This window comes from Manacus vitellinus, unplaced genomic scaffold (assembly GCF_001715985.3).
Source record: "Manacus vitellinus isolate BGI_N305 unplaced genomic scaffold, ASM171598v3 scaffold_51_pilon, whole genome shotgun sequence".
Lineage (NCBI taxonomy): Eukaryota > Metazoa > Chordata > Aves > Passeriformes > Pipridae > Manacus > Manacus vitellinus.
Window position 1 is genome coordinate 4925826 of NW_021940620.1, and position 27103 is coordinate 4952928.

The 27103-nt window shown below is 39.6% G+C and overlaps 1 protein-coding gene across 1 annotated transcript in view; it reads right to left on the reverse strand.

The window, feature by feature from the left end:
- Nucleotides 1-27101, reverse strand: part of RNF130 (ring finger protein 130) — a gene marked incomplete at its 5' end in the record, with an annotated part of 54801 nt that extends 27700 nt beyond the window's left edge. Inside the window, 4 exons of the mRNA XM_018081033.2 lie at nt 484-555; nt 4063-4313; nt 16777-16971; nt 26936-27101. Coding sequence (XP_017936522.2) covers nt 484-555; nt 4063-4313; nt 16777-16971; nt 26936-27101 — 684 coding nt within the window. The remainder of the gene's footprint in view (nt 1-483; nt 556-4062; nt 4314-16776; nt 16972-26935) is intronic.
- Nucleotides 27102-27103: the final 2 nt, after the last annotated feature.

The following is a 27103-nucleotide window of genomic DNA, read 5'->3' on the forward strand; positions in this document are numbered from 1 at the left end:
GAGTAACATTTACTATCTTTCATGAAATACCTGTTTATGCTTCCCTCAGCTTACTGGTTATTTGTATTTTACATAAGAGATTCTCTTCTATTATCTGTCTTGTAAATTTATTTTTACTTTATACAACTTACATATGGAATGACTCTAAGCCTACAGAATTCCACACAAACAATGCTAACCCCATGTACTCATGCCAGCACCCCACCCCCTCCAGCCAGTACGCAAAACCACCCTCAGTCACAGCTGCCAGATGGAGTGCAAGTAGTATTTAAGCACGAAAATCTTATTTGAAATGCACAGACTTACAGCATACATTGAACATATACTAAGTTATACAAAATACTGTGCCACAGGACAAAGTCAGCCTCCGACAAGGAAGGCAAGGTCATAAATCAGAAGCAGAAAGAAAAAACTGAGATTGTTTCCCTAGCAAGAATGAAACATGATGCTAAAGTTTATTGTGTTGAAATCTTATTATTATACCTTATCACCTTTCTTTACTGTCCTGGTTGTCAATTTACCAATGGCTTTCTTGGCAGCATCTCCAAGACGACGCTAATAAAGTGACAAAGAAGAGAACACAAATTAACCCTGTTAAACAAGCTTCATTAGTGTCCTTTATAATGACTTATTTGGGCTCAGTAATACCATTGCAATACACACTGTGGCAGCAGGCCAGCACATAAAACAAAATGCACACACAGCAAAGCACAGAGATTTGTCAAGAAGGAAAAAAAATTCAACAGCTGAATCCCCAAAGGCACTTCCATGGGCACAAACCTCATGGGCTGTACAGAAGTCCATAGAAGTGACCCAATATTTGTGTGCAAAACTAATCAAATCTGGGTTGCAGGATAAAAAGCTGAAGGAAAGTGCCCTCCTGATGATTTCTGTTATATTCTGCTGATATTGGGTTTTTATTCAGTGTGCTGTAATATACTGCCTGTTCTCTTAAGCTTGAATTATTTTTATATTTCCCCACCGAGCAGGCTGATTTTATTCTGAGATGCAAGAGATCCTCTCAGTGTAACCTAGTTTTGCTCTCGCTATTACCCGAAACCACCAGGATCTCATAAAAGAAAAAAATATGGGTCATGAAATCTAAATAAGCCAGTACAGACTTAAATAAAGCTGAAATTAATACTGGTTTGAAGATAACCTCAATCTGAATGCAGAGGCCAGGGGTTTTTTTTGCTGTTTATGCTGCTTTATGACCACTGCTGTTGGATAGAAGGAGCCATTTCTGCAATTCAGGTGCTGATTCCTACTGTGATGCCCAGTTCCCAGCCAACAGAGAACTGTTTGCCAGCTGGTCCCTGGGATCCCAGAGATGTGGCACCGAGAGGAACAAAGATCTTGTCGTCTCCTCCCTTCAGGAACATGAGACATCAGGCTTGGTTTACACTGACTGGAAAAAGGGAAGTTCATGTATTTCCTCCTTCCCCTCTATCCTGTATTCTGCATTTGAAAGGGCTGCTTCTGAGAATTCAAACTGCTGCTTCTGAGAATATCAAAACCTCTCATTGCAGCCTCCAACAAATGTGTGGGGGTTTTGTGCCCACCTTCTATAAAGTTGAAATCCAAATCCTTCACAAGGTGTACCCCCTGCATCACACATTTTCCTGCATACAAACCGAAAGTTGCTTTTACTTGAGAAACACAGCCTTGGAAGTCTACCACAACCAACTGTACCACTTATTCTAGCATTGCATAAGTGCTTTTTTTTTTTCCTTGTGGTTTTCACAGAACAGCAGCTCTTATTTTAAATTTTTTAGAGCACGGTTTTGAAAAAATCAGATACTCAATCCCAGCTACTGAATTATATCCAAAGAGGAAACACAGCATCAGAATCAGAGTTGGGCTGGGGAAATTATATGCCTCCTAAAGTCAGGAATCTCACCCTGACTTCAATATGTGAGAAATTGGTCAATTTAAGCAAATCTAAATTATATGCCCTGGAACAAGCATATTGGTCTGAGTACTTAATGACACAGAACACACTGGCACATTGCTGGAGCTGATAACCATTGCATAACCAAAAGTGTGATTACTAAGAGAGGAATGAGGCTGAAAAGGTATTTAACTTAAATGCTCAACACTACCAACTAAGTAATTGTGGGTAGTATTTACATTTCGTTCCACTGCATGTGATTGTATATGCACTACAAGAAATCTTAAAGAGATTATTTCCCTATTGGAAGCATAATATTCCAGCAGAATTCTTCCAGCATATTCAAGTTCCCTTACGTAAATAAATTTGCTAAATAATAACTTTCATCTCTTCCATTTAAGAGGTCAATCTCTTCCATTTTCTAATTTTAACAAATACGGTTTTATGCTAACACTGGAAATGCTCAGGATTTGCTGTTTTGCTAAAGTCAGGGCACAGGCACTCAGCACATGCCTGCCTTTGAAACCCAGAAGTGTCTGGATGGAAAAGGCCACTACCACATGCAACAGAGTTTCACACCTCGGAGGAAGTGTGCAACAGTAGCGATGGGAAACACCGGTATCTACTCCTGCTATCTACAAAACACAGCAAGTTTTTGATGGCTTTGATTAAAAAAAAAGTAAAAATGCATGCCTTGACATAACTTAAAAACAAGATCATAGCCTAAACCAAGTTACTTCATCACTAACAGTACAGCCTTTGTGAAAGCTCTCAAAGCTCTTTAAAACTAAGCTGTAGCTGTCGCCACCTTCTTATTAAAGTTTAATAAGCTCAGCTTTTTAAACCACATAAAATTTTCATCAAGTTTCTCCTGACCTTTGTAAAAATCTAAAGAAAGAAAAAAGGTCATAAGAGCTCTTTCCCCATGGAGCAACTGTTTTGAAACGTGGACATTTGGAAGAAGCCTAGAGCCATGTAGGGGATAGAGAAGGCACAATTTAGTATTCCACAGACATTCATTAAGTTACAGTTATATTTAAACTTTCACCATCCCAAGGGACCACACTAAATACTGGTTACAGTGTGGTCATTTAAGAATGACATCCTTAGGAAAATCTACAGGATGCCCACGGGACCTTCAGCATCAGACACTATTTATAGCAACTGAAAAGGAAATCCTGTGCCACAACCGAGGCTTTGTAAGTTTGCATTTGTTTCAGGTCTGACAGAACACCAGCCTCACAGTGAGGTGCTGTGTATGAGCCATAATTTGGGGGAAAGGGGGGACAGTGGTTAGAGGTCAGCAGCTTCCTAAGTTAGCCTTGACAGAGAGATACAGCAAAGAGAACACAGTGGATTTCTCAAGGTTTATGGACCCTCCTCAATAAAAGCCGAGACAGACTATGGAGGCAGTGGGTCATTAAGTCCACACTAGTAAAACATTTACTTCTAAAGTTTAAGCTGTATTTGAGTTGACAACTTGATTTAGTCAAGATCTCTGAGTATGGTCGTACATAACTCAGTTCTTAAATTAAGAGTTGAAAAAGAATGTAAGAAAGGCATATTGGACAAAATTTTTGTTAAAATATATGAATGGGAGAATTAGGTACTCCATACCAAGTGTGATCTTAAGTAAACTTGAAAGTTAACACAGATCACTAAGCAGTTCTACACCTTAGTTTTCTTACCCTAACATTCATCACAGATTACAGCTTGGAAATCTTTTTATACAACTTTTGAATTCCCTTAACTGTTACTGAAGGTATCCTTAAGAATATAGACAGAACTCATAACATTAGCTCTGTGTTCTCCTACACTACATAATTCCATTCACATTTAACTTTCCTCCCCATTCCCAACATATATACAGTATGTATTACTCAGCCAGCACAGACTCTATCTTACTCATGGTCTTATACTCACCAAAACCCAAATATTTTGTTTCAGTTCTGTTCTTTCCTGTCACGTAAGAAGATTTTATACTGGTGCTTCTCAGTATGAAAAGCACTGCTATATAAAAATCCTTGTCTGGCAAAACGCTCTGCCTTGGAACAAAGAGGCTCTGAACACTAGTTTGATGGGACATTCCTTAGAAATTATTTGTTCCCCATTGACTATTGTATACAGAAATATCCCCTCCAAACTTAGGGAATAAAAAGGAGACCCCTTACCTGATTTCTGTCACGTGCACTTGTGTACCTGATCTTCTGGATGAAGTAAAATATTAACCATGCTGAAGAAATTATCATCAAAACAATGAATGATATTGACACAAAGACCAGAGAGCCCCGACTGAAGTTTTTCGGAGGAACACGGGACCCCACTGCTATTCCCATCAGGACAGAGATATTCTTTTCCAAGTAATTCAGGATCTCCTTAACCTTCGATTCTGTAATCATCACAGCAACAATGTCTCCAGTTCCTATAAAAAAGGGAAAAATATTTAATTTACATTTAAAATTAACCTGGCATGCTACTCAAAAGATTTTCCAAATGCAAAGCCACTTCACAACTCAAGAGATTTTAATCTAAGCCATCCATGGCACATGGAACATGCTACTGGCCACTCAAACTCCTGGTTTGTCCTTCAAACCCAGGTTTTCAGATCAGGGCATTAACATGCAAACTGTCTGCAGCTCCACACACAGTAACAGATCTCTGCTGGTTACACAGTACTTCCCACATTGTAATTACTGTGTGCAGTCTGAACCAGCTTTCAAGAGTACATTTGTTCCATATTTGAAGCCATGGATACCTAAACAGGCAACTCTCAGAAAAACATTTTGAAGATGAGTGAGAGTATGAGAATATTGCTGGAGTGGTCTCAGCACACCCAGTGCTGTGGATGTTGCTGTGGGGAGTTATGCAAGATCCCCTGTGTGCTTATGTGGCCGCAAAATAAAAAAGAAATGGAAAAACTTGGCAGAAATGTGAGTGCTGATTTTATCTCCCATACAAAGACACGCTTGATAAGATCGCAAAGAGGCTGTCAGCTCCATCAGCTCCATTTTGAATGTGGAGCCCATCTGTTTTCATAGTGTCTTGCCTCTAGACTACTTCCTGTCCCCAAAGGGAAAATTATTGGTACAAGGATAATAAGAGAACCACAAGATTTGCTGAAAAAGAACAAAATCACCTGTAGACCAGAGAGTGCTCCTATATTTTAAAGCAATTAAAAAAAAAAAAAGAGAATCTTGAACTCAGGATAATTCTGACCTAAGTTCAAAGAAAGGCAAGTTTCAGAAAAACCAAAGCAGAAAGAAAAAACCCTTATGAGTGTCTTATTCATCCAGATTTATTTGCTTCCTATACTAAAAACCCTTTCAAGACCTATTTTCAAAATGCTAGTGAAGTCTGCTCATCTGCTTGCTCCATCTGTTTGCTCCAATTCACATTCTCTCAGAGAGGAGCTGTATAAGGCGACTTCGGAACCAAGATTCTGGATTTAGAGTGGATTTAAGTTATAGAGGACCTACTGTGACAGTAGAGAACATGAGGTCCTATTTTAACACAAGGCATTTGTTCAAAGTCTTTTAATCAAAAACTAATTTTTAAGAAGCCATTGTATCCCCAAAATGAGCCAAAAGAGCAGCATTTTTAAAACCCAGGGCACAATAACTCAGCTACATAATTTTCCAAAGTGGGGACTTAATATTGAGTTGTGCAACAGTGTCAAATGTTATCTCATTACTCTTTCCATTCACCATGCCAAATAGTAACTTTTACAGTCACCATCGTCAGTTTTCAAAGTAAGTTCACTGATGTTCATGTTGTGGATTGTGCCGACACAACTACTCAAAAGAATCAAAGCTGGTAGTTTCAGAAATTAGGATTTGCACAAAAATTGAAGACATTCCACAGCCCTCAAATTATTTTCCTCAAGAAATTTCAAAATTGAAATGAAAAAGACATTCAGGTCTCATCCTACTACATGGGTCTAAGTAGCAAAAGAAAGTTCAGTGTTTCCTTCTGAATATTTTTAAAACAAGTGTCACAGTCACTCAAAAGCTTTGAATAGCAACCAAAATCCAGCACAATTTATGGATACAATGTATTTAATCTCTAGCACAGCACAGATTCACGCAAGATCAACTTGAGTCCAGCTCTCCATAGACACTTCAGTACCAAGTCTGGTTTCATGCAAAGTAACAAAGATATTTAATAAGCAGCAAAGCTCAGAGTAAAAATTCACCACTTACTTTATTTTCATGGAAATTTACTCAGATTCCCATTTGTCCAGCTGGGAAGACAGTCCCTGCCCAGACTTATAGCACATTTTTACAGGAAAAGAGACAACTTTCCTGCAAGATTCTGTATGTACATACTGCATGTTGTGCTCCTGCAACTTCAAATCCCTGCAGCTCTGACAGTGCAGGATCAACCAAGAGCAGGTAATTTTTACTGCTTGATATTTTCCCCAGACTTCACTTCTGTTCTTCATATCTAGTTTGGATACTGAGAAAAAGCAGGGAAGGTTGTGGGGGGACTGTTCTGCTACGCTTCCCCAGCAGGAATTTATTTGCACCAGGAAATTATGTTAATATCAAAATATCAGGCAGAAGCACTCAATGTAACAATATTCTAACATGATTTATAGTTATCTGCAGAGCAAAGATGACTAAGATCTTCTGATACTAGTCCAGTTCTATCTGAATCCAAAGCTGAAGCCTCTACCTATTCCCTGCTGCCCAGGGAATGTGACAAAGCTGACAATCTGTCACGCGTTTTATATAAAGCCCAGCACAATGGGAACCTCTGGCATCACTGCAAAGTGATTTGCATTCCAAATGACTCAATTGGGAACAGCCAAAGTGCTACTGCTGCTTCTGACCTCGCAAAAGCCAAGGAGAACTGCAGAAAAGAAAAATAAATTGTGCCTGTTTAACATACTGAAGCTCAGTGGAAACTGGGACTTGGTTCATCCGTATTTTTGTCAGGGGCATCACCCTAAATAATTTTAGCAAGAGCTCCATGTTTGAGAACAATCGGGGGCAGGAGGAGACAGTGACTCATTTATTTTAAGCACCTTGAAACCTGGTGTTTCTGAATGTTTAGCAGAAAAAAAATCCTCAGGTGAAGACAGAAAGACTAACTGTTTGTGAAACTTAGAATATGGTCTTACTTCATAATCTTACGAAAAGCAATATTCTCCTCAGCCAAGAACACAGTGTCCAGAGAAAAGAAGCTGGAATGCTAACTAAAGCCAATGAACTACACACTGAACCATAGATGACAAGCTAGGACAGACGGTAGGCATAAGATAAATATTGATGCCTGTAAGTATAAATCATTTAATTGCTATCATCCAAGCCCAGGCAGCTCTTTCTAGTTTGCAATTTTACCCTGTGCATGTTTAATTAAGGTAGTTATACAACTCTGTGTATGAAAAGGGATGAAGTTGTGATTAATCATTAAATCTCTGTAACGTTACATTGTGAGAGGAGAAGACAGAAGAACTTAAAAAGCTGAAAAGACACTAAAAACAAGAATATGGGAAAAACAGCAACATCCAGAAGTTTCCTGTAGAGTCCCTAAGAAAACTGCTTTGCTCTCTCACTAACCTGTCCATATCTCCTAGCAATTCTAAAAGACCATGCTTAGAAAGTCAACAGAAAGTCATCTCAAAGAAAAGTTACTAGTCTCATCACAAGCAAATATTTGTTTGTGGTGGCTTTGTTGTTTGGCTTTTTTTTTTGGTGATTCTTGACTACCAACTGTTTGTCTGAAACTCAAGTTATGGACAGCTATGTTCAGGACACCAAGCTAAAGACAGGCATGGCTCAAAGAGCAGCTTCCTTCCAACTACAGTCCCTTGGAGGTCGTAGGGAACAGCAGCCTGGCAAAGTGCAACTGCCAAACAGGTGGTGGTTTTATTTTTCCTTGAGCTTGTGAACAACACAAGCAGCTGTTTGGTCAATGCTCGGGGAGAAGGACAGGTGAGACAATTCCTCCTGGGCATATCAGCAACCTGGCACTGAACTGCTACTACTGCTGCAATTCTTCAACCACCTCCTTGCAAATGGGGAGGGCAAAACCTTAGATCCCACCTTGAGCACGGGAAATATCGGACCACCTGTAAGAGGCACTGAGCTATTCTGAGTTTTTGTAACAAGGTTTGGGGAGAACTGAGAACTGAGCCAGATACTCATAACAAAGGTCAGCAGCTTGCTAATGGCTGATATTTTCAGCTAAAGTCCTTGTAATTTCCTAAGTCTCTGACAGTGGCTGCTGATGCTGCAGACACAGCATGAAGCAGATAAACCACGTTCGTGTCATGCTTGCGAAAGAATATTGTTCTCTCTTTAAATAGCAAAGAACATTTAATTGTAACTAAATCCTTTCATCACTTCATTCTAAAAAACCTAAACTTAAAGGACATCCTGCTGGTGGAAATTTCAGTGTTTCTTTAAAAAATGCAAACAAATTTTACATTTCCTGGTAAAGGTAAAGAATGGCACAGACAGTCACTTGTAGGATGGATCCAGGGCACGATTCAGACGTTGAAATGCCACTGCCTGTGTGACTGCAACAATGGGAACATCATCATGATAATGTAATTGGAAATAAAACTGCCCATCTTCACAAAGCAGACTTCCCTATTCTTCTATTAAAATCCTATAACTCTGTGCTAAGCATTTCTGAAGGCATTGTATCAGAAATAAAAAGACAGCAACACACACTATTCAGTGCCCAGGAAAGGGATCTGTCTTACTGTTAGCAACAGCTTTCTTGGAAAAACACTAACAGTGAAACCATTCCAACAGAATTTGGGAGCCCACAAAATGACAACAAAAAAACCAGGAAAGCACAAATGAAGTGCTATGGTTATATATGAAATTTTGAAAGACTGATCACAAGTTCTGTGAAAACACCAGAAGACATCTGAGCTGCAAGAGAGCAGAGGTGGAAGCAAGGATTACGCCTACAAGGGAAGGGTTTAGCCACAGAGGATATAATCCATGGAATCTGTGAGGTGAAGGAAAGGGAAAAGGCACACTGAGCTGTATGCAAAGCTGTGCTGCTAGAAAAAGTGGGCTTGGGGAACAGAGCTTTAAATAAAAATTCCACAGCACTTAACAACACTGGGGGAAAACCACAAATTTATCAGGTACCTTAACAATTCAGTCTGATGAAAAATAAATGGGTTGTGAAGAGCAACTCTTACATTCTAAAACTGGCTTATGGAAAAGCAGACACCAAGAGGAAGAGCCTTGGCATACCTTCAGAGTGATTAAAACAGGTCTAGTTGCACATATTTTTATTTTGATCTAATCAGAAAGTAAACAGGAGCACATCCAAGCTGTCAACACATGAGCAATGTCAAGAGTAAAATATGTTGTTTGAGATGTCCCAAATCAAATACTTCTGAAAACAGAACAAAACCATAATATTTGACAGTTATTTAGTTCTAAACAAGGCAAGAATTTAATGCCAAGGGTATACATTAATTTTAAAATAAGACTGGATAGCGTTTTAAAACATTTGTCTTCCTGTAGCCTTTACAATATTGAAAATGTTGAATTCTTGTCTGTATGTAAACATTTACTTTAGGATGCCTATTTTATGAAGTGTCAGACACCAAAACAGATTTTATGAGAAAAATCCATGAGAAAAATCCTAAAGGACAGCAGTATATGAAACTGTTACCCAAAAGTCAGGCTTTCACAGGATGCATCAATCAAATACAACCAGTGGAGCAACTATCCCAAAACACAGAGCAGGTATTTGCAGAAATTACTCTTTGATTACACAAACACACGTTACGAAAGTCTCTTTGCTACACAAACCTATGCAAAAGAACCTACCCTCCCCCTCCAAAAAATGAAAAAGCTTCTGAGGTTAAAACTTGAGTTCTGTCTGCATAAGAGGACAAAGAAGCAGATATTTCAAGTTCATTGAGGAACGGGCTTCTATGAATTGCAACCAAAATACTGTCGACGTATGTCTGAAGAACACTCAAAACTTTTCTTTGTAGCAAAAAGAGCTTCAACAGATTTCACCCTGCCAGGCTAAGAGAGGGCCCTGTCTCTGCCCTCTAAACATGATGACACACACTTCAGTGTTTTGCAAGTGTCACACACTGCTCTACTGTCAGGAGACGTGTGATGGACGATCACTAAGTCCTGCTCCTTTAAGAAAAGCAGCCATATGATTGAAGCTCATGATTAGAAAACCAGAAGCAGCAAGAGCAGCTTTCCAAAGATGGGCGTGACACAATTAACTTCAAACCAAATATTAAAGTTTAATCAGACTCTTGTTGTGCTAGCCTGTAGCGCATTAAATTAATTCCCTAAGTGATAAATAACAAACTTGTAAGCCCGTCCTCCTTCGTTAAACAGGAAACAGTGCCTCAGCACAATGTTCTTGCCCTATTTTTGACAAGCTTTATAACCTACTGTGACCAAGAGTTCCTAAAAGGAGGGCTAAATCAAAAAATCAGTGGAGGAAACTGTTGGGCTGTATTTAGATGACAACTGCTGACATTATTTCACAACCCAGTTGCTCTAGGCTGACACTCAGGGAGATGTTTCTTAAGGAGAAATTAGCATATGATCAAAACAGGTAGTCACAGTTAAACTCTGATTCATTCACAAGTCCAGATCCTGCTGACACACGTGAGATGTGGAGCTACGCCCCTGGCCTTCCTCCAGCTGGACAAGGTCAAGCTGTCTCTGCTACACCCAACATACCCACTCCAGAAAACCAACACTCACAGTCTCCCAAAGACACAACCCAGTACCAATATGTACAAGAGAGGTATTGGGCTTTGGCTTCTCCGCAGATCATCTCCTCTCCATCAGCCTCACCCAGAGAGCTCTTTTTTATCTTCTATCCCAAGTCATATGACACTAAGCACCGTCGGAAAAATTAAGATCCTCTACTAAGCTACAAGATGCACCCACTTCTTCTGTAAGTGTCCCACAAGTTCCTGAATCTCTGCCCCACCTTTATTTTTGAAAGCAAAAATATGCTACTTCTGCTGTGCAGCAGGAGGACAGACCCCTGGGCCGGGCTGAGAAGGGGGGAGAATTTATACATCCCTGGAATCAGAACTGCAGCAGAGTTCACTCAGAATGGTGAGGACACTGGATTCAGAGGCTTGGGGTTCATTGTGTTCCCCTCCGTTGAACTGCCTTGATCATTCTACTTATATCACATATTCCCTTTCTGTGGGAGGAATTTTATCTTCTGGGAATTCCATTTGTATATATTTTTTAACACACGTGACCTTTTGGGTTCTTTACACTAAGGAAAACCAAGCCTAGATAAGGGAAAAGCAGACAGATGTTGCAATGATTTTACAGATGTTTCACACTCACTTCTCTCCTAGCAAAGTTTCTTTGCATCTACTTGCACTACAGTTTTTTGTTTTTTTTAAGGAAATGGACATTCCACCTAAATAATGCCGGAAGAATAAAAAAAGCTTGGCAGAAAGAAATGTATCACTTTATCATCCCCTTTCCACAATCTGTGCACAGATTTTTTTTTTCTTTTATTTGCATATTTTTACAAGGCATTTAACCATGTTTTACAGTGAGTAAACCTCATTTGCAGTCCTATTTAAGGAATATTTGTACTGTTAAGGCTTTAGTATGCTAACAAAGTAGACTAAATTCTATATTCAAACCTTGAACAAATGCAAATTAATAAAAAGCTGAAGGATCACCCTAAGTTTTGAACTAGGGAAATGGTGTAATCCTAATACATTACACACTACTGAAAAAAGGTTCCTCATCTCAGTTTCACAGATTTCTCAAATACTAAATTTATCTTCAAAAGACATTTCTGCTAATCTGAAAACAACCTTTTTTCACTTTTTTTTTTTTTTTACTTTCTATACTTCTGAACAATGTCCAAAACCTGTTATAATGTCACAATCTTGATTAATCAATAATATTAATGTAGTGGGACCTTACTGGTACATTCATCAAAGTAAGACACATTTGGATTCTGGTAACTATAAGTCTCTTGCATTCTATAATGTGATCAAGTGCTTTCATTTTGTTCTTTCTGGATAGCAGTTTGTATTCCCTCTAATAGATGGTGGAGCTAAGAAACCCAGGGATTTCTAAGAAGGGCAATCTGTCATGCTCATGTATTTTCTTCTATAGACAGACAACTTCTGTACAGCTCTATCAATCTGGACATGGACAGTCATTCCAAACAATTTCAGCAAAGCACAAAAGAGAAATGGCAAGAGAGCCTTGCCCAAGGACACTACAAAATATTTTGAGAGCTTTATAAATAGAATATTCATAGATTAATATCATAAATTTGGTTCTACTGAGTCCATATAGGAAGTTACTCTGCTGCTGGAGCTCAAACTTTGGATAAGAAGAAGAATGTAATTACTTACAGCCACTAACAGTCCCGTGGGCCTTTTCACAGTCACAGAACTAATTACCCTTTCAGCTGGCTGAGTTAAAATGAGCCTGACTGCTGTTATTTCAGTTGTGGATGAGGCATGTATGACACAGAAACACTGGTAAGGAGTTCTGCAAGGCACTGAGGCTATGATGGCTCCGCAAAGGGGTTTCCCTGGATTGCCTTGAAGAGACAAGTGCTTCCTTATGGTCCAGAATCTGTGCATCAAACACACTGCTCTCCATGTGTCTTTAAGTGTCAGACACTTCTATCTCCTGTGTGACAGATTTTCCTGATTGATGCACCTCCAAGAAATGTAGTGGGAAACAGGATGAACAATAATGCTGTTGACACTTGTTCTCCAGACTTTCAATCAGCAAACATAAACAAAAAACGATCAAATATATGTAAACTATGGTTAGACTATTAATTGTTTTGCCATTTCAAAGCTTCAACTTTAATGACTCATCTCTTTCCTGTCCACTAATATTCCAGAGTAAATTAATAATAATAAATGTTAATAACAATATCGTAATATACAATGAAATTAATTTTGAGCTGCGGATTAAAAAGTAGGTCTCAGTAATCCAGGGAAAGTTTCACAGTGGATTTGGTACAGAGCTAAAATATTCATCACATTTGTGCAAAATAATCTGCAGTGCACCCTGCCAGAGCCTTCACGCATCAGTTCAGCTCACAGTTACATAAAGAGACACTTGTGAGAAAGGCAAGCAGCAGAGTTAGAGATGTGCTGCTCTCAGGGACAGTGACACAACAGAGGACAGTGACATTTCCATTGCTGGATCTCTGCAGCCGACTGTACCCACTCCGAATTAGGGCAAGAACGTGGAATAGCCATTAGATGGCAACAACTCCAAATCGCTTCCTGTCCCTCCTGCCTCTGACCCACTGACCTAAAATAATCCACAGTCAGTTTTAGCACAGTTCAAAGCAAGTACAGACCTTGCTTCCCATGCCAGTGTGCTTTTTAAGTGAATAGAGGGCCATGAAAAATTCTCCCCTTGAAAGGAACCTGTTTCTGGAAGCCCATGTTGGACGATGTTCCCACAGTGCCACTGCAGGGGAGTGTCACCTGTGCACACCACGGAACAGAAACACCTTCTTCCTGGGAAGTAATGCATTGCTCCTTTAGAAGGGCCACAAGGATTGATCCTGATGAGACATCTGCAGCTTGTTCTAAAGACCTTAAAAGATTTATCTGTATCAGATAAATCCGCTAAAACTACTATTATACTAGAAATTGTTTCTGTACCTCAGGAAATTCCTTAGGTGCTGATAAACAGCAATTATTGGAATCCAGCAACTTCAGTTTGACACTCTCTTCTATATGGGTTTCTCTTTTTCTGTCTATATTTGTTCCATAAATTCCGAGAATGAAGTTTGAACTTTAGAGGCTTCTTTGGCTTATAACCTTTTCTATAAATCCAAATACCAGCCTAGATTTTAATAGAGAAATTCAGTATCATAGAAACATAGAATGGGTTGGGTTGCAAGGATCATCTGGTTCCAACCTCCCCAAGTTTAACTATTTTGTACTTGACGAGACTGTTTCCACCACACACAAACAAAAAAGGAATTAAAATGCTCTTCAACCTGCATTTCCTTACTATTCCCATAATTGCTTATAATGGAGATAGCTACATATTTTCTCCACCACACAGGCTCTTTTTTACATTAGACAGTATCAGTTTTGCTTTAACAGAAGTAGCAAGAAAAACCACTCATAAAACTGCCTTCCTGCCACTGACATCATAGTCTAAGATAACCTATGCTGGGAAAGACATCCTTTGCTTAGGTTGATAGAAGACATCTACAGGATTGTGTAAAAAGTTTATTTTACATGTATACGGTAATATATACAAGGATATGCACACAGAAAAGAAAATAATGTTGCAAATAACATTAACAGAAATACAGGTATTTTAAAAAAAGGTCACCGATTCCTTACGGCCAATACCTACTTTAAAACTCAACATGAAGACAAAGGGGCAGACTATCACACAAGAAAAAGCAAATTCTGATATTAGCAGCAGAAACTGTTCATTTGACATGGTGATGACAGACTGATTCCAGACTGACAGTTTTTATCCAGCCACCAGAAGGAATTTCTATTCTGCTAAGTAATAGCTTGAGTACGAATGAATTTCCATGAGAATAAAATTTTCAAATGTGTGTTCAAGCATAAAATAGCTTGGATAAAATATTAATCCTCCAGGTGAGAACTGCTTCCCAAGCTGTTTTCATAGGGAATCACCTCTCTGCAGGTGGGCAACATACATAAATCTTTGTAATATATTATTTATTTTTACCACAGACACTGTCTAAGCAGGTGATTGGAATTCATGCAAATACCCAAGTAGGAAAGCTTGCAGCTCAGAGAATGCATTATGACCAGCTGCCTCTTTCCTCTCTGCTTCACCAGGAAGACAGAATATTTCTAGGGGCTGTTATGCAGCAGTACAAAAATGATGTCACAGTGATATAGAATAACACAAGGGCTACTGTCTCCAGCCTATGGAAAGAAAATGCAGAGCCATGAACCTGGTCATCATAACACAGCTGCAAAATAGTCTTGTGTAGACAATTTCTAAAGAAAAGAGGAATACTAAGGGGAATACTGCACAGCACTAGACATCATATAGAGAGGTAAGACCAACTTGGTGGCTCACTTTCATTTTCACTTGATCTCAACTCTAACACTTATTAACTGAATCAGTGCAGAACAGCTGTCAAATACACAGGGTCAACTCCTCCTGACTTTTGGGGATAGAATATACTAAGGAGAAGAGGTGCAGTGCACTGGAATATCTAATTAGCAGATGATGTGGCTGTTCACCACCTAAAAAGCATAAAAGCATTTTACCCACAGCTGCTCTAATATTTTATATCCTGAGATATTATTTTAACCAACCAGAACCACTGGGCCTATTGATTAAGTTTCAAAGGGAACACATTGGTTTTCAGAGCTGAAACACCGAGTGAACCAGGATTTCCTAAGAAAAGACAGATCCCATCCCATTGCTATGAAAGCAACTGCCAAACCTAACAGCACTATGAAAAAGAAGGTACTAAAAGTATAACCAAGCCCATTGTTTGATTTAACATGCAATAGAGACAACAACGCAAAAGTAATCTTTTTCCTGTCACACTGAGGTAATCCAGGCCATGGGAAAACTCACAAATCATGGCTAAACAGACTGCAAAATTTACATTCTTACAAGTATTTCAGAGTCCAGAGTCAAAGGCTTAGGAGGGCATTACATCTGCAGAGAGAGAAGTGGCAAACAAACAAACAAACAAAACCAAGAGGAAGGTGTCAAAGAGTGTGTCACTAAAATATGGAAGTTTTTGCCTGCAGATTACTTGTAAAAATGTCTAAGGAAGGTATCTAAGATGAAAATGAATTGTCAAGGCTTTGAATTGCTACATGGAGGTCAAAATCTCCCTGGAAAATTCCTATGGTATACAGAATTGGGAAGGTCAAACCTCACTAAACCAGAAGAAGCCGCAAGACATTTGCCTTGTAAAAAAAAAAAAAAAAAAAAAGGAGAGAAAAAGCCCCCACCATAGCACTTTAGAAAGAACTCAATTCTAATTGTGTTACAATATACAGAGCAATAATCAGGAAATTCTAGTTTCCAAGCAACCTCCTATGCTTAAAAGTAAAAGGACTGAAAATATTCTTTAAAAAAAATTAAAAATTCAGGCAGCAGTACAGCCACCAAATACAAAATTATGCCTTTTTTTCGATTAAGCTAAATAATTCCAAATTGAGAAAACCTTCTAGAAAATGAAAAATGTAGTTATCATAATTGTGAATATAGTTTTTAACCCAGGAAAATGTTTACACAATGTTCCCACTGGCAAAAGTAAGTCACTAGCAGCAGTAAAATTTTACATATAGGTAGCTGTAAAGAAGTAGAACTCTGCAGAAAACCAGATTTCCAGCATTATTCTGGACAACTTAAAGAGCCAACTGCCCTCTAAATCACTGCTTTGTTAATTCCTGTATGGCACTCAGACACACTGTAGAAAAACAACCCTCTGTAAACTGTCGTGCAGGCTCAGATGCCAAAATACAACTGTTAACATTTGAAGGTCCCCACCAGAACAGCCAGTTGAAACCATGTTGCTGTAAAATTATTCAGGCACAGATGCTTTGTAAAATTCTAGACCTTTCATTATACATGTATATATGTTAGCTCCTCTTCTTCAGAAAGGACTGAAAGATTGCTCCTCAGATCTAACAGCTATTTCCTCACTCCAATACACCCACATCTCCACTGCAGAGGGAAGTAATTTAACCAATTACACTGGATAAAATGTATGCTAAAGGAAAATAAATATTCAGAATTATTAGCTTATTTCACTATATTGCATACATGTAAACATCATTAGAGAACAGGCTATTTCAAACAGCATCTGCCCACTGCCAAGGGCTCTTTAGCAATAGTTTATAGGCAAAAGAATTACAGCAAAGGAGATTACATTTTATTTACCTTGATGAGTCATGGTGACAGGTTCTTCACTGGATATATTGTTGTAAATGACCACAGCTGTGGCATTATGTGAAGCTGCTCGCAGTATTTTCTCTTTAAATGTGCAGTTTCCTCGCTGTAGTAGAGCAATCCACTGCTTGGTGTTCGGTGGAACCTGGAAACGTGTTCGAGGGTCACAGCCCAGACGATCTGCAACTGAAGTGGGAAATACATTTACGTGGATGGCAAATCGTTCAAACGGGCAAAAAAAAGAGAACAAAACTAACTCCAAGTTTTGCTGAATTACTTAACTGTCATGCACTAGAAAGCCACTATCCTCTTGTTGATAAGGATGCAGAAAACTGCATTCTTATCAAAAAAAGACTTAAAAAAAGAAGTCTCACGCTTTCAAAGCTGTGACTATATGCCCGAGAATTAGGCTCACTAACACACCCTATTTTTAACTCCAGTGCAGCTAGAACAATGAATTCACATTCAAATCAATACCTGCCTAGAGGCTTAAAAACATTAGAATATGGTTCATCTGCTATAGGCATTTACAAAACAGCTGTTTATCAGTCATTCTGGGGATTACAACTTTTTTTTTTTCTTTCTAATGCAGCCATAAATATCACTGCAGTGGGAAGTACAACCAAACAAAGCAGATTGTGAAAACAAGATTTCAGAGTTATCTGCCGTGTGCAGGCTACTGTAAAAAAAGGACAATATTAAAAGCTGATCTTGTAAAAACCCCAGCAGCCAACATCAGCTTTTTACATATGCACATTTTGTCTACAAGGAAACGATTCAAATTCATAGAGAAACAAATGGTTTTGCACACACAAAGCACTCGTCAGCTAAACAGGTATAGCTGGTATAAAGGAAGAGTAACAGAAATGGCAAATGCCAGATGTCTGAATTCAACAGTATGCAAAGCTCTTTTGTCCTTTCTGATGCTGTAACATATCCTGGAACAGCCCAAACCCACACAGAGCTGTGTATAAAAGGCACAATACCCAAGGCAGAAGATAAACTTCACGCTAGAGCAGCTGAAACCGATGAAAGACAGATCTGTTTGCAAAACTGGAAACAGTTTAGTCTGATACACTGGTCATATTATGAAAGGATTTTATAAATCTAGAGCCAACAGCAATCTATGATGCAAATATATTTTTGCTTTCAAATGCCAAGAGTATAAGAATCATTGGCTACTAAAAATAGTTGGGATAAACAGTTATTTTTTCAAGATATAAACAAACAATTTATTTGCATAATAGCTCAGAAAACATTGCAGTTCGTAAGAGCAATTCAAATGAAGTGTCCTATATATTTTTTCTTTTAAAGAAGTGAGTTCAGTGAGCACAGGCTATGAGATTTCAGCAGAAGATCCACCACAAAAAATATCCCTATTCAACCTATTAGCTGGAAACAAAACGTCTTTTTAAGCACCCTCAGATTAACACAGCTGAGGTTAAATTCTGTAACGAGGGAGATTCAGAGAGCTGAAGATGTTTTCTGAAACAAGAAAGACAATCTTCTGCTTGCCTAAAGAAAACTAGTGCAGATGAATCTATACTGTGGCAGACATACAGGAAGTCGTTCCATCTCTTAATTTGGACAAGAAGTGCCTCTCCCTGTTCCCCTGGAAGGAGGGTGGGGAGCCAGATACCAGCACATCCTTTTCACAATTGTTTTTCAAGGCTGTATCAGACATTTCAGACATGGAGGGCTATTTGCTGTATTTTTGCACTTTTGCTTTTGTTTCATGCAGGCATCAGGGAAAATCTGAAATACAGATGCCCAAAGCCAAATTTTATAGAGTACTTTCTTCCATTACCCTGACATCATTACTTGAATCCCTTTTGGAAATTGCTGGCTAGCACTGATCCACACACACTGTTTCGGAGCACTGGTGATGGCCACCATAAACAGCATCAATCATAAAAAGAGCATGTTCACGCCCACTGCACTTTTGTAGCTTCTCTTTCTAATCCTAAATTTGAGAACAGTACATATTTTTTAAAAGGAATTATAGTCCTTTCTGAAAATGTTACAGAACCACAACATGGTACATGTGCCACCAACCTCAATGCCCTCTGTTAAGACAAAAGCAGTTTAATGCACACTTCCCTCTTGTTCTGAACATTTCCAATTAAAGACATGGTAGGTGGAAAGCACCAGCAAGACCGTGGTAGGGAGTTTCTCAAGCCCTGAAAGCTAAAAATCCCATCCTTCTCAGGTGTGGTACATCCTTTTGAAAATGCCATTTAATAAACTGCCAAAGATAACTCTGAAAGTAGACACTATGACCAATATAAAATTACTTTAAATATATGAGATTATGAAAAACAGTAATCCTATGGATTATGTAGGGTTTGCTTCAGCGCAATCATGCTCAAAACTATGATATGAAGTGAAAACAAAAATGGCCACAAAAATAAAGCTATTACAGAGAAAAATTATAAAAGCCACGAAGGGCATCTTGAATAAGGAAGCAGCATTACCCAAAGTCTGTTATATAATTCAGTTTTACAAAAATTGAAATCTGTGCAGCTTGAAAATTTTTAGCTTAAAAAGCAACAGAGAAATCAGTAAGAGATAACAGAAACTGTATCTGTGGGAAAAGAAGTACAAAATTTTCTACCACAGTAGAGATCAAAGTCTCTCTCAGCTGTGGACAGAGCTATGAAATGTTACTGGATAAAGGAACAGAATTAGGAAACAAGATACTAAGAGATTAAAGCTTTCCAGATATAGACCAACAAACACCACTCAAATGCTCACAGCATGTTATTCCTGACAAGGTGTATTCAGTATATCCTGATGAAAATTTAACAGCTGACAATATTAATTCAGCACTACTTAAGTAGTACAAAAAAATCTGCTTGGTTTAGATAAATCTGAACTCTGTGTCTGCAACTCACTTCAGATTTAGTAAAAAGCCACAACCCACTTTTCTTTACATTAGCATCCTATCACACCACACAAATGTTAAGTAATCTTTTCACTTTAAACTAAAAATTCAGAAACAACAGCGAAATGTGAAATTTTCTGCCTGTCTTTTCAATATACCTAATACACGATTTTCAGAGTGAAAGTCTTACCATCGGGTTCACCCTTCTTGAATAGTGAGCTGGTTAAAACAAAACATCTGCTGTACAGCTGAGGTGCCAGGCACATCAGTGGGCATTGTAAGGGACACAGATAAACAGAATCACTGACAGCTCTACGTTATCCTGCTATCTATGCTCCAGTGCCCAAAGTCCAACTAAAATCTAGAAGACATGGGCTTGCAAGTAGATCATAGAATCATTTAGATTTAGAACCATTTTAGAACTACTCAGGTTGGAAAAGACCGCTAAGATCATTGAGTCCACTGTCGTGTTCACTACTAACCCATGTCCCCAAGTGGTACATCTACAAGTCTTTTAAATCCCTCCAGTGACTCCACCACTGCCCTGGGCAGTCTGGTTCAATGTTTGACAACCCTTTTGGTGAAGAAATTTTTTCTAATATTGAATCTAAACTTCCCCTGGCACAACTTGAGCTGTTTCGTCTCATCATGTCGCTTCTTACCCGAGAGAAGAGACCGATTCCCACCTGGCTACAACCTCCTTCCAGGGAGCTGTAGAGAGTGAGAAGGTCCCTCCGAGCTTCCTTTTCTCCAGACTGAGCCTCCCTAACTCCCTCAGCTGCTTCTCATCAGATTTGTGCACCAGACCCTTCCTCAGCTCCACTGTCTTCCTCTAGACACACTCCAGCACCTCAACAACTTTCTTGTAGTGAGGTGCCCAAAGCTAATGTTACTCACCAGAATAAAAAGCAATTTCACATTAAATTATTCTAAAACAAATCACTTGCACAGAAAAAAAACATGATCAGAAGTCACTCGTGTAATTTCAGAAGATAAAAGTGTCCAGAAAGCCATCTGTTTCCCTATAGGTGTGTTACTCTTCCAGCTTATTTGAAATATAAGCTATTTACTCTGCCTTTCCTTTCTTCATGTCTATCTATGTACCATGTGCTAGCAAAAACCCAATTTTCTGTTAGAAGTGGCAGCCTGCTAGGTTAAAGAGCTATGTACTATATGTTGTTGTAAATATCTCCCTTTCTTCTGTAAGCCCCAGTACCACAGAAGAGCCTCTTTACAGAAGGATCAGCTTCAATTAAAGTATCTACCATTAGGCTCATGTTTGTTTTCAGCTCCAGGAGAGCTTTGGTTTCCTTATGCAGAACACACAAGACTTGTTCAACTTGTATAACTGTTTCTCCTGTACCATTTTTTATAATTCAAGAGCCCTTCATGCTGAAGGACTAAGGTTTGTGACAGCATTTTAGGGATTCACGTGGAAAAAAATAGTTAATAATGCAACAGATCCAACCAAGCTCCCTCAACTACTGAAGAAGTAGTAGCAAGCTCACATTAGCACAGCAACATTACATTCCTCCTCCTCTTTTCCAATTGCTTTACCAGGTTTTTAGCCTTCTCCCTATACAAGGGAGAGCCATTTTGTGGAAAAAAAATGAAATTATTAGGTCAGCTGTCAGAGGCTTTGCCAGAAGTGCTCACCTGCCAGAATGCAGTCTCCTAGTTCTGAACCACAGCTGGGTTTGCTCCCTCTCATACACAGTGTGTTTATGCTGCTCTTGCACTGCTTAGAACACAACAGTGACTTCAGCCAAGGTTGCTGCACTGGCTGTTATCAGACTTTGTCCCCTTTTCACGGAAATATCCCACTCCCTGGGTATTAACCATTTAATTCCATAGGGTTTCTTTTCCTCTTCCTTTTTTTATTTCTTTTTAAAGGTCAGATGTCTTGCTATTGATTGGATCTTAGCCAATACTAAGATCCCTCTGTACTCTCTGAGCCCAGCACCAGTTGCCAGAGCTGGTCTGTCTCAGCTACACATACAGAAATCATTTTAAAGTCTGACCTTCAATCACTGTAATACAATAACTGGAGAGACACCACTGGTATTTTGAGGGGCAGCAGATCAAGAGGCTTGTTGGGAGCAAAACCAGCACACGGGAGGGTGCAGTGTCAAGCAGCCTGAACCCCAAAGCATTCCCTCCTCCAGCACCACTGCCCAGGCAGGTGCTGCCATAGCACACCTGACTGGTAAAATAAGACAGCTCTGTGCAACAAATTAATTATAATCCTGTGATAAAATTTCCAGAAAACAAATTCAGCTGGGAAATCTACAGAAGCAACACAGCAGTGCTGATTGATTCTTATTTCAAGGAAGGGTACTAGTTATTTGCAGTCCCATTAGGGCTTAATACGTTCAATAGACATATTTTCTTTCAATGCATTATTACTACTTGTCTTATTATCAATACAGTCCCTATTCAAGCCAGCCATAATTTCCACTTTTTAAAAGTTGTGTCAATGAGTCAATGAGTTATATACAATGACATTTTATTTTCAATAGCTCTTCCCGGTAATTGCTTTGACTAAAGCTGGCTTTAGCACGAAAAGAAACTCTTGGAATAAGAGGTCTTGTTTCAGGGAAGAAGTTAAACAAAAGAAAATCACTGAAGCTTAGAAGAGTCCTGTAATAGTTCAGATTTAATCTTGTTAGCTCAGTAAGTATTACAATTATGGCTAAAAACTCCAATACATAACCTCCACTTTTTCTATCAATTAATGACTAGCTGGATAGTGAGACCAGTGGCAAAGGATGGATGCACGGCACAAGATTTTTCTTCCTCTACTCTACTGATATATTCACTTGTTGCATTTTCCTAAACCTTAATGGTTTGGATTCTGGGCCAGAAATTCTGTCTGAATGCTACCTAAAGCTCTGCAGTTACCAGGAAACTGGCATTTTAAACCTTCTGCAGCTAAAACTTGTTCACACAACATGTTTATGAAGTGTCAGATGCGACAGAATGCTGTAGTTACAGCACCACACAACCTCCATTCCTAACACTGAGCCAACATTGTTTCTTCCCCACTTTCACCTTTTTCTAACATGTTTTCCCTCAAATTCTAGCCTCCTTATCCAGCCCCAACCCTAACACCCCTTCAGGAGATCTCCCCTTCCTATTAATTCTTTCTCCAAAGCAGCTTTTGTACAACCATCATGTCCCCACACACCCTTCAAACTTCCTCTCCTTCCACCCCCCTCACCCCCTTGTTCCTGACCTATTGGCTCAGTGAATCTTAACATTTTCAAGTTTGGCTTTGAATCTGCTGCTATTTCTCTTCCTATCAGCCTCATCTCCAGTCCTGACCACCCTGTCTGCTTCCCTGCTACCCAGTTCTCAGCCCCCAGCAAGGTGTGACCACCCATGAGGGGACTCAGAGCACACAGGACTGACATTTCCAGTGCTCCAACTGGAATCCAAGCACAAAACAAGCAATAACACAAACTCAGCAGTCACAAAGAGTCCTGTTCCCCAAGGAGAACATTTTTGAGGGAACTAAGTCACAAAAGCACTGCAGTTTCTACCAAGAACCATTTGAGTTTTCAGTGGCTTCTAAATTGGTTTGCCATGGCAAGAGGAATATGCCTGACACTTCCAGGTCTACACCACAACTGGTGTCAGGCACCCAATACCAAAGAAGTTTAAAAGCAGAGGTCACTGGAGTGGCACAGGACTGAACACTTACATGGTGCATGTACAGATAATGTACATGTACAGATAATGCCACGAGGACCTAGGCAGCTGTTGGGAGAGGATTGGGCTGAAACGACCTGGAAGTGTGGGTGAGTGTGGGTGGAAGGGTGGATGGGGCTTTGAGCAACCTGGTCTAGAGGAAGGTGTCCCTGCCCATGGCAGGGGGGTTGGAAGATGATTTTTAAGGTCTCTTCCAACCAAAACCATTCTCTGACTATGAAATGCCTGGTTGCACAAAATCATAAATAACAGAACAAGGGACTGAGGGAGAAGCGCTCAGGAACCTCACAAACCTGAACTAAACTATCAGAAAAGCCGCATCAGGCTGTGAAGAGCCATTTCACTATTCTCCTTCCACACAAAACCAGAGGAGCATTTTTGTCTGCAAGAATTCATATCTGGAAGCTTTTTAAAACGCTCTTCTAATAAGAAATTAAGTCACGAAAAAAGATTAACAAGTTAGAGGAGGTAAGAAAAGGAACTAGAAGTGGAAGAACGGAAGGGAGACTAATAGAGAAACTAAGCTGCTATCGTGCATTTAATGTTCTTGGAAAAATGTGCACACACAGGTGCTGCATGTTCACCCAGCAGCCAACTGTGAGCAGCAGCTCGCTGGAGCTGCACTTTCAGAAGGCACATTCACAAGGGGTCACGCCAATTACCACCACACCACTTCCAGGGGAACGCTGCTTTTGAAAGCCCCTATCAGTTTCATACGAGGGTCTATAAAAAGAACAGGGAAAGAGTTTTAATACATGGATTAACATCACAAGGTTGGATTTCATGAAAGAAATTCTGCTAAAGAAACGGGAGAAGTGATGGACTGCGTCGTTCTGCACAGATATAAAGGATGGGTGATCCCATGGGACTGGTATCTTCTTTGAAAAGCAGTATATAGAATATTGGGCATATTCAAGAATACAAGTTAAAAACCACTGCAGAACAGAACACTTAAAATCGCAGGTTGTGCTACTACAAATGGTAATATGGTCTGCAGCAGACCATTATCCCTACATCTTGAATTAATAAATTAATTTATTTCCCTTCAGGCAATGAATAAGGGACGTAAAAAGATGCTCCATCACTGGAAGTGTTGAAGGCCAGGTTGGATGGAGCTCTGATCAACCAGGTCTAGTGGAAGGTGTCCCTGCCCATGGCAGGGAGTTGCAATGAGATGAACTTGAAGGTCCCTTCCAACCCAAACCATTCTGTGATTCTTAACAGAGCATGCAAAAATGTGACATTAAGGACATTTCAGCTCTAAAACAGTCTATACCCTCAAGGTGCTAACAGATCACCCACATTTACGGAACTTTCGAAGGACAGGTTATAAATGGGTGAATGCTTGACATCAAAGCAGTTTCAAACTCAAGGTATCTTCAAACATAGCTGTTAACAACGTTTGTAGAGTCCTTTTCTTCTGAGGATAAGTGAGAACAGGAGTAGAGCATTTATTGCTCTAACAGCAATGGCTGGAAACTACTCGTGTTTAGAGCTATCAGAAAAAATATTTTGTAAACCAGTTCTACAGTAATATAAACAGGCTGATAAAAAGACATTAGAGTAATTACTTTCAGCAAGACTGCATCATCTTTTATCAAGTTTACATATAAAAAAAGCAGAGGATGTTCAAGAACAGCTTAACTAAAAGCATAAAATATTCCAATCTTTCTTACCACATGAAATATCTTTAAACCACAAGAAGCACCTCAGCAAAATTCAAATAAAATGTACACTACATAACAACCTACACAGAGCAATTCAGAATATCTCAAAGGAAGACAAATGCTGCTGTGCTTGCTTTAAGTCTTCTGTTGTGAAACAGAAGGACAAAACTGAACCCCCCCAACAACTGATGACAAAGTTTTAACAACTGACTGCACCGTGTCAAAACTGCAGCAATTCAGGTCTGCGGTTTCACAGCTCCTGCTGTGCTTTCTCACTAAAGTTATTCATCGTAATGCTTAACAGTAGATAAAAAAAACCTGTTTATGGACTGCTCAGAATTTTATTTAGCTCTTCTCCCATTACTAGCAGCCTGTGAAAATGCTGTCACAGCCTCCCTCAATGTTTTAATCACAGCTTAGTGAAGATCATATCAGAAGAAAGCAGAAAATGTTACAGAAACAGACTAAAAAGAAATTAATATTAAAAGTTTTCCTTGACAAATAATGCAATCTCAAAAAATAAAGTGCTTTGATACCTTCAAAAAAAATGCTTTAAAAGGCAGCAGTTTTAAAACCTGTAAAAATGCTACTTGCAATAACAGTGTTTACATGCCTAAAAGTTTCAGGATAGATTCCTGATTTCATGGGGAGTGCAAGTGAGGAATACCAGGAAGCAGAAGAAAGACCAAGCACAGTTGATGACAGCTGACTCAGAGAGCATGGTGAAGGTATGAAGTACAAATGAAAATCGTTTTACAGTATATTTCTTCAACGATTTCTGCTCCCATACTCTTCCTCCCAAAAATCTGCCCCATTAATATATCCTAGTTACACTTTGTAAAGCTAATGAAAGTAAGCTTCAGTGAGACTGGCAAGCACCTGCTGATGCACAACCTGATCCATCCGGACCAGAAGGTTACAGAGGCTGCCTACCAGGATGCATTTGTTCTGAAGAAGCATCAAAGTATTCCTGATCTTATGATTTGGCAAATTCTCTAAAGCTTCTAATAATGTAGTAGTTTTGTGCTGTCAATTCCTCTAAACCACTCTTAACATTCACCACTTAAACTCTAGTTTTAACTGACTACAATATTTCACTTAATACATTATTCAGATGTTTACTGTCCAGGAGACAGGTTGGGACCACTGTGATCCATCAAGTGGTCTATTTCTTAAAGATGGCAGTTTAGATAACGTCAAGGAGGATTTTCAAAACAAGATTCTATTAAAACTACACGATTACCACTGAAGAAGTGGTTTCTTTCAGGCAGAAATCACAATAGTCTCAGTTGTTCAAATTAGCGTTCTCCATAAACCCCAATATTTGTCAAAAAAACCTCCAACTGATTGACAACAGCTTCACTTAATTAAAAGAAAACTTATTTGGAAGCTCTGCCCAGTGCTCAGTACTGCAAACAAGAGCATTTTGGGCTGGCTATGAGAGTAACAACTCGATGGCTTCAGTCCTTCCTGGTCTGGATGGGCAGCTTAAACAGCGCTTTTAGGAACTGCACACTGAACAATCGTGACTTCAGCAGCTGCCAAAGCCATCCAGATGCACGTCTCGCAGCGCGATGGCTATGCAGCTGTTCTGAGATTCACGGCAACGCTGTCCCCAAATACCACCAACTATCGCTACCGACTGTCTGTAATTAGTTTAGGAATAACACCTTCACCCGCTCAATACGCCCAGCCTACTGGGATCCGCGCTGGAAAGCACATTATGCTTTGCCGAGCCGTTATTCAAGCCAGCACTCTCAGATCATGGATTAATTTTATTTTCCTCTGAGTAGGCTCTTCCTCCCCGCCTGTCAAGAGCTCTCGAGGAAAGCCTGCCCAGCCCAGGCAAAGGCCAAACCACCCGGCAGCGAGCGAGGGGAAGCGTTACCTCCGTTGATGGGGACGGGAGCCACCAGCAGCCCCTTGACCTCCACCTTGGGGGAGTCCTGCCCGTAGCGGCCGCGGTCGATGCGCAGCAGCGTGGGCCCGCCGCGCTCGGGGCTCAGCACGGTCACGTTGATGAGCGCGGTGTAGTACGCCTGGCTCGCGTTGTCGG